Below are 18,791 nucleotides of genomic sequence, written 5' to 3'. Positions count from 1 at the left end.
ATCCTGAGCAGCCCACCTCCCCCCAGCAGAGATGGGACACGAGGCTGTCTCAGGGCTACGGGTCCCCATCCTGGAGTCTTCCTTAGTAAGTGCTGGGGCTCTGTCATGGCAGACTCAGCTGTCACCATGATGATTGACTGGCACTAGGGCAGCATCACCTGGGTGTCCGGGTGATAGGGACCTACTGTGTGTTGTCCTTCACATCCCTTGCTTGTGAGATTGCCACTGGAGAAATCTGTTAACAAATTCACAACCTTGGTGGCAATTTTAGTTGAATATTTTCCAAGTGACTTGAATCTGAATCGTGTCAAGTCTGGGAAAACAAAAGCAATGAAAACACTAAATCCCCATCCAAGCAGGATACTTCAGTTCTTAGCTGCATGCCTCTCTAAAGGTTATGGATAATTCATCCTTGTAAAGGGTGAGAAGAGGGAAAGGCTTAAAGGGCAGAATTCGGGCAACACCGACTGGCAGGTGGCTGTGTTTGTAACTTGGCAAATCCCAGAACTCTACAAAACAGTAAGTAGTAAGAGTTTTAGTAAGGTCCCAAGACTCCAAGGCTAGTAATAGGCAAAAATCAGTTGTGTTCTTACATACTCTTAGCAAACAAGTGTTAAGTAAAACTGTGAGGACAACTTAATCTCCAGCACCACGGAGAGGCCAAAGAGCTGCTAGAGGGGTGCAGGGAAAGCAAAGACATGAAGGACATGGGAAAGCATGGGGGCCATGCCTGCGGTGCTGCAGATGGGCAGGATGGCTCTTCCCCAGAATTGATACACAGATTCAGTCAAAGTTCTAGCAGTTGTTCCAAAGACGGGGTCTCACTGTGTAGCCCTGGCTGGCCTGGCACTTGTCATGATGACCTCTAGACTGGCTTCAAACTCACAGAGATCTGTCTGCTGGGTTTAGAGGCATACACCACAAAGCCCAGCCAGTTTTGTGCTTTGTTAAAATTTTGAGGCTGATTCTGTGTGCATTTCTGGATTTCTCTTGACAACCAATGGTCCATTCATGGGGTTGGGTGGGGGATGGGAGGTTCCTTAAAGTCAGTACAGGACATACCCAGATACCAGATTCTCAGTACAAAGGGCATTTATATCCCCAGAGGGACAAGCAGGTGGGGGTGGGGGGACTCCCTCTGGATCAGACAAAGGCAGACAGCAGCAGCAGGTGTTTTTAAGAAGGAGAGAAGTCTATGGTAGGGTGAGTCGGTAAGACCTGGCTGGACAGGTTAGCCAGTTTAGCCAAATAATGAATGTTGACGTCAAGACCTTGGCGTTTAGTTTCAGGAATGAGTCAGTGACCAAAGGGAACAGACCTTGGGGTGACCCATATGTTTAGCAAGGAGGGGGAGGGGAAAGGGCAAACCCTGCCCGTGCTGTGTTTGCCTCCATCGGGCCTGCTGGAGCCCTTTCGGGCTGACGGGCTGTTTACCTTACCAGTGCTGTGGCTCAAACTGGGGCCTCCAACTTGCTGAGCAGATGCTGGACCCGCCTGGAGATGGTTTTAAGATGTAGGGAGCAGGCAGAGGAGGAACATCCTTGCACAGGAGCTCCCCGCTCACTGGAGACGTGTTCTCCGTGGGCCTCGTACATCCTGGCATCCTCTGATGATGGACAGCACCCACCTTTGCGTAAGCTGTACTCACTGCCATACCGACCATCTCCCTTCATCTTGAGAAGCAGACTTGCAGGTTTTGCAGAATCTCGAGTGCTTGGCTGACCTTCAGCAGACGGAATGTCTCTTTAACAGTGTGTCTTCCTTTACTGCACAGTTGCCCTCCTCCTGGTCAGTGTTTTTGCTCACAGCTATGGCCTGGGATCCCACCCTTCCTCCCTCTGCCTCCACAGCACACAATGAACTGAGTGGTCCCACGGTCCACACAAGCTGACACTCACTAGGGAGGTTAGGAGCAGTCCTCAGAAGCTCTGTGGAATGTCCCTGGGCCCCCGCTCAGACGAACACCAGATGGAGAGTGTTCAGGAGGAGAGGACCCAAACCAAAGAAAGGCCGGGTGTAGGACACCTTCTCCATATTTCTGGCAGGAAGGCAGATGTGGGGTTGGCATTTTGCTTAAATCATTTTGTCCTTCCCCAGCCCAGATCCAGCCTGCCCTTATCCCCGCTCTCTCACACAGACCTGCAGCTGTACCCCACATGAACTCACACACACACACACACACACCCGCTCATCCCCCAAAGAGCTTTTGTCACAAGCTCAATGTCGACAGGATTGAAGTGCGGGAAATACATCCCGAAGCTCCCAGAAGGCCAGTGAGCCGTCCAGATTTTTGGTTCCTGGGCTTCTGAGGCCCTCCTTGACGCTTTCTTTGTCGTCCCCAGATTTTAGGTATCTGTTCAGCCCAGTTGTTACTGGTGAAGATCCTGGCCCTGAGCCACTCCCTGTCTTTCGCCAAATGCAAGATGTTCCAACATCTTCCTTTTCTCACATGTAACACTGAGGTCATACCTGTACTGCCTTCCTCCTTAGGCAAGGGTGGAGTGTGTTTAAAGCATGTTGCGTGCCTGAGGGTGTCTGACAGGTCATAAGCTCTACATCAGCGTTGTCAATAGTAACTTTCTTCATGTGTCAGTTCAGAGAGTGTCTGAGGCCAGCTCTGACAACCAATAGGGGTCCCCCAGGGCCAGAATGAGGATTGAAAGAAAAAGGAGACATGGTTAGTTAAAGCTGCAGCATGACCTCGGTCTGACTTGAGGCTGAAACCTCATCGGAAGCTGAAGGGAGGCCTTGTTTATTTTTCTTGTTTTAAACCACTTTAATTACATCAGTTCTAAGACAGGGAACAAGCAAGTTTACAATCAAAGATCCTGTAAAGATCTTTCTGGAGGCCAGGTGTAATGATCAGGGACAAAAGGGGGTCTCAAAAGACAAAGAGACTATTGAGCCCACATCTGCTGAATCTGCCCTGAATCTGCCTTGTCTGGAGTTCCCTGGGTTTCAGTCCTAAGTGTTTTGCTCTGAACTTCAGATGCAAATGTGCTTAATTCTAGCCCTTACAGGGGACAGCACAAGAAGCCAGTTTCCTGCCTAAGGTCAGCTTCAAGGTGTCCTGAAAATTTAATATTACTCCACCACCAACTGATTAGAGGTGCCAGAAATGCTCTCCACAAGAGAGGATCAGAAAACTACAAGTGTAGGTTTGTTCTGATCAAATCCAGCCTCCGGGAAGCATAGGAATTACAGCTCTGAGATCATTCAGTTTTGAGCATACCCTAAGCCAGCCTAAATCAGACCAATGTCTAAGTTGTATGCCCCAGACAAGCCACCTGAGCTCTGGATTGTCATTCTTCCATTGTGTGTGGGTAGTTTCTTCCCTGTACAGTAGTAATGGTGTATAAGATGGCATGTGTACAAAGTGCCCCTCCCAGCCAGTATCAGTCCCAGCAATGTCCATTGCTACCTGGTCCTGTGTGGGCCTTGAACGATTGTTGGGAAGGACATCTGAGATCAGCAGATCCATGTTGTGCATTGCCAACCTGTGGCTTCATGAGGGGGTTTGGCACTTGGACCTGCCTCAGACTGACTGAAGAAACTGCCTTCCTTGAGAAGCTGTAGTTAACCCCCCCTCCCCACATTGCCTACCAGGATGTTGAGAATGCTGTAGACTTCCCAACTAGAAGCCCACAGGGCCCTCACTGTAAAAGCCCAGAGCAGGTCACCAGTCATGACTGTTCTACACTGGCATCCTGGCTGCTTGCTGCAGAAACCTCATACCTTGAGCGATTGTGCATGTGTACCTGTTGTCTGCAGGGTTTTACACACACACACACACACACACACACACACACACACACACACACACACACCTCCCTTGCTCCCTTCCCCACTTGTGAGTTACATTTTTCCTCCGCACTGAGGGAGAATCAATCACGAATGCCTGGTGATTTATGCAGTTTTCACTGCTGCAGCTCGCAGTATGAAGAGACGTAGCATTTTCGTAAATACCACTCAACGTGAAATGAAAATGCAAACTGTCCAATTAGAACTCAGCACATTTCAGACTGAAGTCAGCAGCACCTCAGCTTCAGGGCCCACAGACTGAAACTGCTGGTTACACCTCACCTCCGCAATTTATGGCTTTCCAATATTAGTGTATTAAATTACATGGAGATTGTATCCCAATCCTCTGATTGATTCCAAATGAATTTAGGGTGACTTAACAAACAACTTCTTTGTCTCCTTGTGACTTAATACCAAGAAGAAAGAAAGAGCCGCAGCCACATGTGAGGTCCTCACAAGCGCAGGGATGGCCTTTGCTGGGAATCCTTTCTCTGGCAGTGAATTTTTTTTTAAATAAGATTTTCTGTATTTACGTTTGAGATGTTATCTCTTTACCCCCTCCCCCTCCAGTTGCCTTCACAAAAGTTCACTCCCTCCTGATCCCTCTCTCCACCCCATTGCCTTGGCAACCCCTACATTGGGAAAACATGCCCTCCCTGGAACAAAAGCCTCTTCTCACATTGATGCCAGACACTGCCATCTTCAGCCACATATGCAGCTGGATCAATAGGTCTCTCAAAGTGCGCACAGAGGTTGGTGTTTTAGTTCATGGGAGTTTTGGAGGGTTTGGTTGGTTGATAATGTTGTTCTTCCCATGAGGTTGCAACCCTTTTAGCTCCTTAGGTCCTTTCTTTAGCAACCTCATTGAGATCCCTGAGTTTAGACCAAAGGTTAGCTGCAAGCATGCTCAGCTGTATCTATGTGACTCTAGCATAGTCCCTGAGGGGCATCTCTGACTGGTTTCTACCAGTAAGTACTTTTTGGGACCAGCTATAGTGTTTGGATTTGGTGACTGCATATGTGTTGAATCCCCGGGTGAGGCAGCTTCTGAGTGATCTTTTCTTCAATCCCTGTTCCTCTATTTGACCTTGCATTTCCTCCCATGAGAGTTTTTGTTCTCTTTTCTAAGGACTGAGACATCCCCATTTTGGCCTTCCTTTTTTTTCTGGCAATGATTTTAAGAGAGCAGTTTATAACTCAAGTCAGCCTAACCATAATTCTCAGTGAAGGAACCACAGGGGCATGTTAGCACAGGTTACTGGCGAACAGGCAGAGTGGAGATTCTGCCTAATTCCCAGAAACCCACCACCATCAATCCCTCATCAGGGAACCGGGACATATCGATATATTCCTTTCTGCTACTGAGATCCATGCTTCTCTATCGGAAGCTGTTCAAGAGCCGAGGCTCCTCGGCCATAAGTGTAAAGATGGTGGAACCCACATTTGGACTCATCTCGCACGTGGCAGAGCTCGGGTGCCAGCAAGAGCAACTGGGTCGGCTCTGGAGAAGGCAGCAGGCGAGGCTGAGCAGTGAGCGTGTTACACACAGGCACAAACATGTAACCGATGACTGAGACCCAGTAAATCCTACTCTGAAGGTCCCATGGGCCCTTGACCATTCAGGGCTCCTGCTCCTGTCTCTGTGAATGCTGAGGAGCATGGCTTGAAATGTCAGCAAAAATGAGTCTGTATAGCTAACTCCTGCTCCTGCAAGCCCTCCTCACACTCAGTCTGTATAGCTAACTCCTGCTCCTGCGAGCCCTCCTCACACTCAGTCTGTATAGCTAACTCCTGCTCCTGCGAGCCCTCCTCACACTCAGTCTGTACAACTAACTCCTGCTCCTGCAAGCCCTCCTCACACTCAGTCTGTATAGCTAACTCCTGCTCCTGCAAGCCCTCCTCACACTCAGTCTGTATAGCTAACTCCTGCTCCTGCGAGCCCTCCTCACACTCAGTCTGTATAGCTAACTCCTGCTCCTGCGAGCCCTCCTCACACTCAGTCTGTATAGCTAACTCCTGCTCCTGCGAACCCTCCTCACACTCAGTCTGTACAACTAACTCCTGCTCCTGCAAGCCCTCCTCACACTCAGTCTGTATAGCTAACTCCTGCTCCTGCGAGCCCTCCTCACACTCAGTCTGTATAGCTAACTCCTGCTCCTGCAAGCCTTCCTCACACTCAGTCTGTATAGCTAACTCCTGCTCCTGCGAGCCCTCCTCACACTCAGTCTGTATAGCTAACTCCTGCTCCTGCAAGCCCTCCTCACACTCAGTCTGTATAACTAACTCCTGCTCCTGCAAGCCCTCCTCAAAATTACCAGCCCCCCCATGGTAAATTAGTCATAAGGAGTCAGATCTCATTAACGCTTAACATACACAAAGAACACTGTGTTCTGTGTAGCTACCGAGAGTTCCCAAGAAGAGCTGAACTTGAGGCGCTCCGATGACACAAGCCTTCCGGTTTCAAGGAAACACCAGTGACCACAGACTCGGGTCTGTGCAGTTGGGAAGATTTGGTTCTCTGTAGACAGAAAGATTCCTCATGTGCCTAGCCTCGCCTACTGCACCTTGTGAACCGCACAGCTCACAGCCCAGTGTGAACCCAGTGTGACAGCACCTGCATCCCTACTGTGCTTGCCAGGTCCATCCGGCCCCCACTGTCCTGTTCACATCTCCTTGGTATGCTGCCCTCAACTAAAAAACAAGTGGTGCTCACTCTAAGTTCTTACCTACAATTACAAGGAAGGCACAGACACCCCCTTGCTCAGAACCCCCCAGTTCACTGGATTTACGAGCGGTGAACACTACCCTCATACTTACGTATTATTTTACAAACGCAAAAGCATAAAACTCTGTTGTGTGTATCAAGCTTTGCAGTACCAATCCGTGTAAGCCTGCCTCCTCTTAGAGCACACTCAGTAGCCTCCCCTCTAGAGATTCACCCTGCACATGTACCTGTCATCCAGAATACTAACCGGAAGTTCTTCCAGGAACAAATGGTTTATAAATTGTAAATTCTGTGCTATTCTGAGTCACATCCTGAGGTGTCATCTGGAGTTACCCGGCTCTGTCCTACTGTGGACTGTCCTTCTGTCTGGTGCCCACCCATGTGGTCATGTAGTAACCTTCTCAGATGTCACAGACTCACAGTGGCATTCAGGTAACCCTGCTTCTGCTTTATCACCCCAAAGTGCAAGACGGGCAGTAAAGCAGAGCAGGAGGAAGGACAGACAGATTCCATTGCCCCAGAATACACAGGGAAAGCATGGAGTTCATGGGTCAGTATACACAGGGAAAGCATGGAGTTCATGGGGTCAGTATACACAGGGAAAGCATGGAGTTCATGGGGTCAGTATACACAGGGAAAGCATGGAGTTCATGGGGTCAGTATACACAGGGAAAGCATGGAGTTCATGGGGTCAGTATACACAGGGAAAGCATGGAGTTCATGGGGTCAGTATACACAGGGAAAGCATAGAGTTCATGGGGTCCGTATACACAGGGAAAGCATGGAGTTCATGGGGTCCGTATACACAGGGAAAGCATAGAGTTCATGGGGTCAGTATACACAGGGAAAGCATGGAGTTCATGGGGTCAGTATACACAGGGAAAGCATAGAGTTCATGGGGTCAGTATACACAGGGAAAGCATGGAGTTCATGGGGTCCGTATACACAGGGAAAGCATAGAGTTCATGGGGTCCGTATACACAGGGAAAGCGTGGAGTTCATGGGGTCAGTATACACAGGGAAAGCATAGAGTTCTGGAGATGGTACAGCCCATTTCAAGCATCCACTGGGGATCATGAGCAGTGTTGATCATGAGTAAGAGAGGACATCTGTGTACAGTGTATATTCATCTATAAATGAATATTATAAGCAGCATTGTACTGTATCCACACACACACACAAACACACACACAGTCCACAACTTTGGTCCCTTCTCTGGAGACCTCTGAGGTAAAGAATTTCTTCCAGCTTCCTCTCCATCCCATAATTTGTCTTTTATAAAATTCTCCCTTTCAAAGTAAAACTCAGTAGTTGAAGTACTTTCAAGAGGTTATCACCATCACCACTGTCCCAGAGCTGGCCGTTTGAACCATTTCACAGAGAACCCTGCACCCCGGGCATTTTGTGCCCGATCCTCTGTGTGGAATCCACCTGCCATGAGGTTTCCAGGGTCATTAGCATTGCAGTGGGCACTCAAGCTTTGTTCCTCTCTGGCCAGATGCTGTTCTGTTGTACAGAGAGACATTTACTTCATTCCTACATGGGAGTAGGCTGCTGTAAATGCCACCAGCACACACTCGTGGTTTCATTTCTCTTGGGCCTTTATCTATTGTGGTAGCTAATGTCTGACATTGTTGAAGAAGCGTTTGACACCTGCACTACTGACTTCTCACGTCATGACAGATGTGTGAATGCCGTTGCTCTCTGTCTTCTCATCGGTGTCCAGCCGCATGTGATATTCCTTAGTTTCAGTTTTGTATTGTTTTGTTTTTTGTTTTTTGAGACATGGTTTCTTGGTGTAGCCCTGGCTATCCTGGAACTCACTCTGTAGACCAGGCTGGACTCAAACCCAGTCTTCCTGCCTCTGCCTCCAGGGTGCTGGATTAAAGGTATGTGCCACCTAGCTCCAGAGAAAGTTGATGTATCAGGGTGGAAGGATATCTAGGAGGGAACTCAACCCTCTCAGAGGAGAAGAGGAGGGGAACGGGGATAGGAGGGGGGGTGACTTAGAGAGGGGCAGCGATCAGGATATAAAGTGAATATAAATAAATTAGTAAATAAATAATAATAATAATTCATAAGTAGTGGTTTGGGAAATGATAAAATCTAATTATGTCCTCACATTTCTAGTCATGCCTTTTATTTTGCCCTCTGGAGTTAAGTGAGCTAGGTATAGAATTTAAGGTTCCTGGCTCCTTGCTCCCAGGATTTGGAAGAATCTGGTTCCTTTGTGTGGGGGCCAGTCTACGGTAACGGTATCACTGTAATGGCTTTCTGAGGACGTTTTATTCCCCTCCCTCTCTCAGGTGCCACAGGTTTCCTGCACTGTGCGTCACTGTGCATGTCTTGTTGGCACTCTACTGAACATCCTTTCCTCCACATCCTTGCCCTTCTAGAAAACTCTCAGCGATCTTCTCTTTCCTTATACCAGTTCCTGTTACTCATCCCCCAGATTCCTCTTTACTTCTTGGGCCCCGTGGAGAGTGGGTTCACACCTTTGTATCTGGTGTGAACTCTGATCCATCTCCTTGGTGCTTTTCTTCAGTTATCCCACTTGTTTTATTGAGGCTTCTTAGGGTGACTTTTGGTGTGCATCTTAATAAACTGTTTCTGAGCCTTTGTTGCTTCTCACTATCCAATATTTGCCTTTCTGTGAAAGGACCTTAGTCTTACTTAAGGACTCTGATAGACAAACAGCATTTGCTTTAAATACTTGTCAGACCCTTTCTGTTAATTAATCATACCTGGAGAGAACTCACACTACTGACTGTGGAGTCTGGTCTGCTTTACTTAGCTTAAGATTTCTCCATGAGCAGTAAGATGTTTCTTTTTTCTGGTTTAGTGTGAGACATCAGGACCTTGCTTTTGTTCTTGCCCTCATCTTCTGGGTTTGATACACACATACACATGCGTGCGCGCGCGCACACACACACACCTAAGTTCCCAATTGCCATTTAGAGATCCACTGTAAAATCCGGACCCAACTGTGTGGTTCCTGGATATGAGCCCCACATCTGCTGCTCTTTCTAGAATTTCAGATTGTGATACTTGGGCTCAGAAGTATGTTGGAGAACTCCTAGGTACATGTATTCATGTGCATGTATGCACTGAGAACTATACTTAGGCCCCCACACCCTCCACTACTGAGCTCAGGCCTAGCCCTGTGACTCTTACACTTGAAGGAACTTTGTGAACCTGTTAATGAGATGCTATGAAACGCTTGGTTGGTGCATTCTCTGTCAGTTAATATCATCCACAGAGTCAAACTTTGAAACACACATTCGACATGGAAATCCTTGGCCCCTTTAATGTCTTCTTCCTTTCCCTGCAGGTATCAGAGCTGTGTTCTCAGGCCACTACCACAGGAATGCTGGGGGAACCTACCAGAATCTAGACATGGTTGTTTCATCTGCCATCGGGTGCCAGCTAGGCAAAGACACCCACGGGCTCCGTGTGGTGGCCCTCACTGCGGAGAAAATTGTTCACCGTTACTATAGTTTAGATGAGCTGAGTAAGAGAGGAATTGAGGACGACCTGAAGGAGCTGCTGAAGGAGTGAGTGGTCCCCACAGAGCCACCCAGCTTTCAGCCCATCACCATTCATTTTACCAGGATATTCTCAGCCCCTTACAGAAATGTCTGAGCAGAAAGGCGGTCAACGGATGTGCTTTTACATAAACCAAACTGCGGGGCACTCTCCTTACTTATTTTCAGAAGAGGACTGTCTTTCCTTCAAACTCCAGACAAGACAAGGTATTTCTGATTGTGGTGTGAGACTGTCCACGTGGTCTGGGTAAATTCTTCTCATTGTACAGCCTCAACTCTGCCCTTGAATCCACTGTTTCTGACAACTTAAAATCAATAACCACCTCCTGCCCTCAGTCCCAACACAGTACCCGAGAGTGATCTTTAATAATCCCTTGAACAAACTGCATCTGCTTTTGTTAAATTGTGGTCATGACTCAGGAATGTTAGGAAAACAAAGGTTCCCCCTCCTTCCTGGCCAACCAAATAGTACCCCCCTCCCAGGGCCACATAGATACATCGCCATAAGAAGTAGCTTCATAACCATCACTGGCTGCGACTTTTAGGACTCTCGTTACTACTGATGCTGTGAGCACCGTGCAGGGGTCCACACCACGGTATGCTTCTTTCTGATGACAAATGTTACCTTCAGACGTACAGACTCTGTGTTCCAGAAGACCAGAACGGAAGCTGCAGCGTGAAAACTGCACAGCCTACGTGCTTCTCTCTGTATTTTCTCCTGCTGCAGGCGGCCCACCCCATTGACAGAGCCATGGCCTGGTGGGAAGGATGGGTTTGGCGCAGACTTCTCCCAAGAACAACACAGAACTGTGTCATTGGGTGTAACTAGCATTATGCATGTTAACTGCCACCATATCCCTGGACAGAAAAGAGTGTGGGTTACTTAAAATCCTTTTCACTGTGGAATTTGCTCTGATGCCTCTTCTGGGAGCTCTGACCTCTGTGGATTTTCCTCTGTACCAGCTACCCTGGTGCACAAGTAACCAGGGCCGCTACATCCTGCTAAGGAAGTTTTACTCTGTCCTCAGTGACACCAAGGAATCCAAAACCAACTTTAAAACTCACTGGTTATAAATGAACCACAAAGCTCACTAAATTAGAAAACTTTCTTGTTAAAAAGTTTTAGCCAATGTAGCAAAACCATGAGAAATTAAATAAGAAGATAATTGGATATGTAAATTCATACGGAACAAAAGATACAAGAAGTTAATTATTTTATAGATTGGTGACACACTAGAGCTCATTGTTCAGAAGCACAAAAAAATTAAAATTTTCAAACCAGACTGATCTTGCAGTGCTTGGCCATGTTCCTATTTGTTTCTGTTTTTTACAGAGTGTAAGAGGTCAGGAGAGGTCCCTGGTCCCAAAACGTGTGGGCTTGACTCCATGACGGGTGAAAGATTAGTCACAGTGGGCTGAAGGCGTGCCCTTTGTCCAAGTTACATATGAAAAATGCAGCCTCAGAAGGGGGACGAGGCTGTGGGATAAAGCAGTGGAAGCAGAGTAAGTGTTTCCTCAAAACACGTAATTACAGAGCTGACGCAGGCCTGGGCCAAGGCGTTGCCAGTTTTCAGTGGAACAGCAGTATCCACATGGGGCTTGCTGTTACGGAGAACAAGAATGTGTAACCCGTGTAATTCAGAGAGAGACAGGGAGAGAGAGAGAGGGAGGGAGGGAGGGAGGGAGGGAGGGAGGGAGGGAGGGAGGGAGAAAGACAAAAGTATCTCAGTTAGTAAATAAATAAATAAAGACTCCCCGCACACCCATGCTGTTTCTGGATGTTATTCAGGCATCTCTAGTGTCTCAGCTCTGGAAAGCCCGGATGTCTGAGCCCAGCCCATCAGTGGACATGGAAGGACAGGGCTGCAGGCAACTGCGTCCTCAGACAGCGTAGGCCTGTCAGGGAAGGGGCCATTCTTTGCTGTTGCTGTGGTTTTGATTGGGATATGGTTCATCCAAAGATGTTTCCTGACTTGGACGTTTGGTCCTCGCCATGAAGTCTTGTGTGACAAGGTCCTGCAGAAAGCTCTTAGGTCATTCTTGGGCTCTGGCTTTCTGTCTTACAGTGACATCTCTGGCCATTGCACTGTTGTCTGCCGAGAAGCCTTGAACTGAGCACCACCACGGTATGAAGTGCCTGGCCTCAGGTTCTCCTTACAGCAGCACACTGATACACTCCTGGCTCATCATGCCCACCCCTCAGGTCCAGAATGCTGGTTCTCTCCCCTTCCCGTTAGTCATTTTAATTGGGAAATCAGAGAGGAAAACTTATTTAAAGTGGTCTCAGCTGGGATTTTTAAGACTCAGGGGAGGGAGTTTGCAGAGAATGGGCTGGGTAATGATTGTCTTACTGAATTTTTTATAGGTTTATCAAGGATCCTAAAGATTTCTGGGGGTAGCAAACTGTAGCTAACAAACAGCCTACTGTGTGTCTTAAACGACTTTTTTCATTAAGCTACTGCCATAGAGAACTACAAGGCAAAAGACTAGTTTGTCATTTTGGTTTGGTTTCATTTGGTTTTCACTTTTTCTTCATTCTTTGTGTGAGGTTCACACTGTGTATACCCAGGCTCCGCTCACCTCTTCATCCCCTCATCTGCCCTTCACTCTTGTGGTGTCCCCCCAAAAATAAAACACATAAACAACAACAACACAAAGCATAGGAAACCTCTCTTGGAGGCATGCTGTAGTGTGTCCGTGTGTCCCACAATATGTCCCTCTATCCACACATCTTCACCCGCAAGTCTTCATTGCAGAGAGTTCGTGGTCTGGTCCTGTGGCACCATCAACATTGGATGCTCACTTGGACTCCTCCCAGTTGTCCTGTTGTTGCCCTGTGTCATGGAGATCCTGCAGCTTTGGAGCAGCAAGACTGGCCCTTTCACATGTCCCAACCATTGGAAGATGATACAGATTTGGGGACCAACTCAGAGCCCTGGATCTGAGCCTGGCTGGTAGCTAAGATGGTGAGCATGCTGGTTCTTCCCTACCTACACCACCAGAGCGAGCCTTCAGCACTGCTCCAGCTGGGCTGCCCAATGCCGCCATTGGCAGGAGGCAGGGTGAGCTCTCTTACTCTCGTGCCCTAGGAGCTGGATCACCAGCACCCACACGACAGCCAGCTCCACTATACTGCCCAGCAAGGTGCAGAGCCCACTCTCCTGAGTGCTACACCCAGCGAGAGGGGAGGGCCAGCTAGCCTTCTGTTCTTAGGACCCAAGGGCCAGCTCTCCTGACAGCCACAGTAGGATGAGGGGCAGGGGTGGGTAACACATCATCCCTGCATCCACACAAACCCACAAGTGACAGGGTCAGCCTTCCACACTCACACTGTTGGGGCCAGCTCCACTGTGCTGCCTGGGTACGGCACAGGGCTGCTCTCCAGTGTACTGCCGCAGATGAGAGATGGGGCTGGCTATGCACATCCCCTGGACATCCACATGATGCCTCGTGGCTGATCCAACGAGGAACAGCCCCCTGTTCTCTAGTGGTAACGTGAGCTGTGGATATCAGCTTGGACTATGTTCTAACAGACCCGGCTGTGACCCTCAGTGGCAGCTCTGGCTGGAACTTCCCCATGGCCCCAGGTGGCAGGACTGGCCACTCTCTGCAGGCTCCTCCTCCCTGCCCTCAAGTCTCCAGTCCCATCTCTCTTCATAATGCCCAAGATGCTCAACTTCTCTTTCTCTCCCCTCTGACCACTCGCACATACTGCCCTGGCCCTGCCAGGTATAAAAATAGCACCAACAACGTGTCTCTTTGCCCACCGCTAGGGAGGCAAAAGACTATTTTTAAGCCCAAGCAAATGCCTAGAACGTTGGTGAAGAGGCAGCAGACGCATGACTGCCATGTAACTGAAGTCTCTGTGTCTCCTAAGCTGCAGCGCCCACAGCTCTGTGGCCATGGCGTTCAGCATGGCATTGTCGTGAGCTAGCAGCAGGTTCTGTCGATGCTTTCTATCACAGACACAGAGGGGATGCTGTCCTCTCATAACTATAGCAACTTGGCTACACAGGTGAAAGAGAGCATGCGGCTGGTGATTACATATATCCATAAAATGCTGTCTTTTGTCATCAGAGAAGGCTACGTGTGTGCACAAGCACATGCATGTGTGCACATATGTGCTTTTTAAAAATCATCACAGCATTTTTCCAGCTAGAGTCTCCCCTTCAGTCAGTTTCTGTTTCCCTGTTTGAAAAGCTGGTGACTTCACAGTGCTTCCTGAGCCAGTCTTGGCTTCATGCCTTCACAATCATGTAGAAAGATTTGATCGGTAGTGAGGCATCTTTACCAGTAATCTCCCTCGCTGGCGGTGTTTAGAATAAAGTCCGTATTGAGATGTCAGGCCCCACTCACTGCATCCCGTGCCTGCCTCTCGAGCCACCCCTTCTCACTGGCTCTGCTGTGACAGGCGCTGGGATCTTGTTACCACTATTTTTCAGATCAGCGGTCACTCTTGAGAGTGGTTCTCCTGGACCACATAGCCAAGTCTACTTATTTGTCTGGCTTGGTTTTGTTTTTAGCAAATTTAGAAATGTGCTTGATTGACAGTCAAAGACCATTAAAAATCACCTCCACGGGGATGCAAACCACAGGACACCAGGGTCATTCCTGCTACCTGCCATCTGTCCCAGTGCCCAGCAGTGTGCCTGAAGGGATAGCATGGCTGCTCACTGAAAAGAGAGAAAGCAAAGCTACAGCAGCAGCAGTCACAGGCAGCCGATGTGATCCCTTGGTGGAGACAATGAAGGAGCCTGTTCCTTAGCCCTGTGCTGCAGGTGGAGTAGCCCTAACCTAATGGAGCTGTTCTAAATCTCAGCTTTTATGTCATTTGAACTGTTTGTTGAGATGGGGACTCGAGTATCCCATGTTAGCCTGGGACTCGGATGTATAGCCAGAGAAAACTCTGAATGGTGTGTGTGTGTGTGTGTGTGTGTGTGTGTGTGTGTGTGTGTGTGTGTAAACATAAAGGCATCTGCCCATGTAGAGGTTGCAGCTGTTCTTACTGTGGGAGGAAAGACAGTAACTGAAGTGATGGACAGCTTCACCTCAGAGAGAGAGAGAGAGAGAGAGAGAGAGAGAGAGAGAGAGAGAGAGGGAGGGAGGGAGGGAGGGAGGGAGGGAGGGAGGGAGGGAGGGAGGGAGGGAGAGAGAGAGGGAGGGAGGGAGAGAGAGAGAAGTAGTAAGATGTTCTCAGCTGATGGTTTCCTGGGTTTCTGTTCATCGTTTTGCAAGGTTGGGTTGGACCCACAAAGAAGCAGAACCTTGCAGAAGTAGGAGCATGTGGCAGAGGCTGCTCACCTCATGTCTCTGCTTCTGTCTGACAGTTACGGGCCATGGCACAGAGAGAAGACAGCAGGGGCAGGACTCCGCACTGAACATGGGGGTGAAAATTTAAGCTGACTAGAAGAAGGCAGAGCTGGGGAGATCCAGGGACACAGGCCTGGTGAGAAGGCATTTCAACTAGGCGGGGTGCAGAGAGATCTCTGCCGAGCACACTCAGAAGGTGCGCTCCCCCCCCCCACTTGGTTAAGGGAACCAGTAACCCAGCATTGGGCTGTTCCCAGCCAGAGGACTTTGACTGCAGAACGGGCACTCAGACCATCCACCACCAGGAACAGTGGAGATCCAGAAACACAGGCCTGGTGAGAAGGCGTTCTGACTAGCCGGGGAGCAGGAGATCCAGGGACACAGGCCAGGTACGAGGGAGAGGCAAGAATCAATGACTGACAATAAGACCACGTATAATCACAGACAACAAGATGGCAAGAGGAAAGCGAAAGAATATACCCCAGGGAAGCCAAGACAACCTGATAACACCAGAATTCAGCTCTCCCATCACAGCAAACAGCGGAATGCCAAACACTCCAGAAAAAGAAGACTCAGACCTGAAATCATACCTCAAGATGATGACAGAGATCCTTAAACATGAACGGGAGGAAAAGCATAAAGAATTAGAAGCTTTTAAAGGAAACAAGAAAAACACTCAAAGAACTCAAAGAACTAGAGGAAAACAGAACCAAAGAGATGAAGGAATAGAAGAAGGAATTTAAAACGGAAATGGACACAATAAAGGAAACACTAAAAGAGACAACCCTAGAGGTAGGAAACCTAAAAAAAAGAAATCAGGAGTCACAGATGCAAGCATTTCCAACAGACTACAAGAGATGGAAGGGAGAATCTCAGGGGGCGAAGACAACATTGAAAACATAGACAAAACAGTCAGAGAAGTTGCAAAAACCAAAATCCTCCTAACCCAAAATGGCCAGGAGATCCAGGACACAATGAGAAGACCAAACCTAAGGATAATAGGAATAGAAGAGGGCAAAGAATATCAACTAAGAGGCACAGTAAATACCTTCAGCCAAATGGTAGAAGAAAACTTCCCAACTCTTAAGAATGAGATGACCATGAGCATAAAAGAAGCCTACAGAACTCCAAATAGGTTAGACCAGAAAAGAAATTCCTCCCAACACATAATAGTCAAAATGTCAAATTCCCAAAGCAAAGAAAAAATATTAAAAGCAGTCAGGAAAAACGGCTATGTAACATATAAAGGCAAACCAATCAGAATCACACCCGACTTCTCAACAGAGACTATGAAAGCTAGAAGAGCCTGGACAGACATCATGCAGACCCTAACTAAGAGAGCACAGGTGCCAGCCAAAGCTGCTATACCCAGCAAAACTCTCAATTACCATAGATGGAGAGACTAAGATATTCCAAGACAAAACTAAATTTACACAATATCTAACAACAAACCCAGTACTACAACGAATTATAGGTGAAAAACCCAATACAACAAGGGGAACTACATCCTAATAAAAACAAGAAAACTCCTAAGAAAGAAAACCAAAAGAAGAAAGACATATAGGCACAATTCAACCTCCAAAATCAAAAATAGCAGGAAACAGCAACCACTATTCCTTGATATCTGTTAACATAAATGGACTCAATTCCCCAATAAAAAAATATAGGCTATCAGACTGGATACATAAAGAAACCCAGCATTTTGCTGCATACAGGAAACTCATCTCAGAGACGAAGACAGACGGTATCTCAGAGTAAAAGGTTGGGAAAAAAAACCTTCCAAGCAAATGGCCCCAAGAAGCAAGCTAGAGTGGCCATTCTAATATCGAATAAAGTAGATTTTCAACCAAAAGCTATCAAAAAAGATAAGGAAGAACACTTTTTACTTATTACAGGGGAAATTTGTCAGGAGGAACTCTCAATCCTTAACATATATGCTCCAAATATAAAAGCACCAATATTCATAAAAGAAACCCTACTAAAGCTCAAAAAATACAATGCGCCCCACACACAATAATAGTGTTAAATCAGGACCAGGGAAATCATCTAAATAATCCCACAACACCTAAAGAAATAGAAGAAGTCATCAAAAGCCTCCCAACCAAAAAACAGCCCAGGTCCAGATGAGTTCAGTGCAGAATTTTATCAGACATTTATTGACAACATAATACCAATACTCTCCAAACTATTCCACAAAGTAGAATCAGATGGAACACTACCTAACTCATTTTTTGAGGCTACAATAACTCTCGTTCCTAAACCACACAAAGACCCTACAAGGATAGAGAACTTCAGACCAATCTCACTTATGAACATTGATGCAAAAATACTTAACAAAATCCTTACAAACTGAATCCAAGAACACATCAAAACGATCATTCACCATGATCAAGTAGGCTTCATCCCTGGGATGCAGGGATGGTTTAATATACAGAAATCCATCAATGTAGTCCACCATATAAACAAACTCAAAGAAAAAAACCACATGATCCTCTCACTAGGTGCTGAGAAAGCATTTGACAAAATTCAACACCCCTTCATGTTAAAAGTCTTGAAAAGAACAGGAATCCAAGGCCCATACCTAAACATAATAAAAGCAATATATAGCAAACCAATAGCCAACATCAAACTTAATGGTGGGAAACTTGAAGCAATCCTACTAAAATCAGGGACTCGACAAGGCTGCCCCCTCTCCCCCTACCTATTCAACATAGTACTGGAAGTCCTGGCCGGAGCAATTAGACAGAAAAAGGAAATCAAAGAGATACAAATTGGAAAGGAAGAAGTAAAAACATCACTATTTGCAGATGACATGATAGTGTACTTAAGCGACCCCACAAACTCCACCAGAGAACTCCTATAGCTGACAAACAATTTCAGCAAAGTGGCTGGATATAAAATTAACTCAAATCAGTAGCCTTCCTCTACTCAAAGGACAAACATGTGGAGAAAGAAATTAGGGAAAAGATACCCTTCACAATAGTCACAAACAATATGAAATACCTTGTTGTGACTCTAAGCAAGTGAAGGACCTGTATGACAAGATCTTCAAACCTCTAAATAAGGAAATTGATGAAGATCACAGAAAATGAAAAGATCTCTTATGCTCATGGATTGGAAGAATCAACATTGTTAAAATGGCCATCTTACCAAAAGCAATCTACAAATTCAATGCAACCCCCCATCAAAATACCAACCCAATTCTTAATTGAGTTGGAAAGAGCAATGTGTAATTTCATCTGGAATAACAAAAGACCTAGAATAATGAAATCCATCCTCAACAACAAGAAAACATCTGTGGGAATCACTATCCCTGACATCAAGCTATATTACAAGGCAATTGTGCTAAAAACTGCGTGGTACTGATACAGAAATAGGCACGTGGATCAATGGAATAGAATAGAAGATCC

General features: G+C 47.1%; 1 protein-coding gene across 1 annotated transcript in view; it reads left to right on the top strand.

The window, feature by feature from the left end:
- The window catches only part of CPPED1 (calcineurin like phosphoesterase domain containing 1), a 101,968-nt gene extending 90,419 nt beyond the window's left edge, over positions 1–11,549 (top strand). The window contains exon 4 of the mRNA XM_080908135.1: positions 9,858–11,549. Coding sequence (XP_080764261.1) covers positions 9,858–10,084 — 227 coding nt within the window. The 3' untranslated portion in view covers positions 10,085–11,549. The remainder of the gene's footprint in view (positions 1–9,857) is intronic.
- Positions 11,550–18,791: the final 7,242 nt, after the last annotated feature.

This window comes from Micromys minutus, assembly GCF_963924665.1.
Source record: "Micromys minutus genome assembly, chromosome: 31".
Lineage (NCBI taxonomy): Eukaryota > Metazoa > Chordata > Mammalia > Rodentia > Muridae > Micromys > Micromys minutus.
The sequence above is the reverse complement of the archived record's forward strand: the minus strand, read 5'-3'. Positions and strand labels throughout refer to the sequence as shown.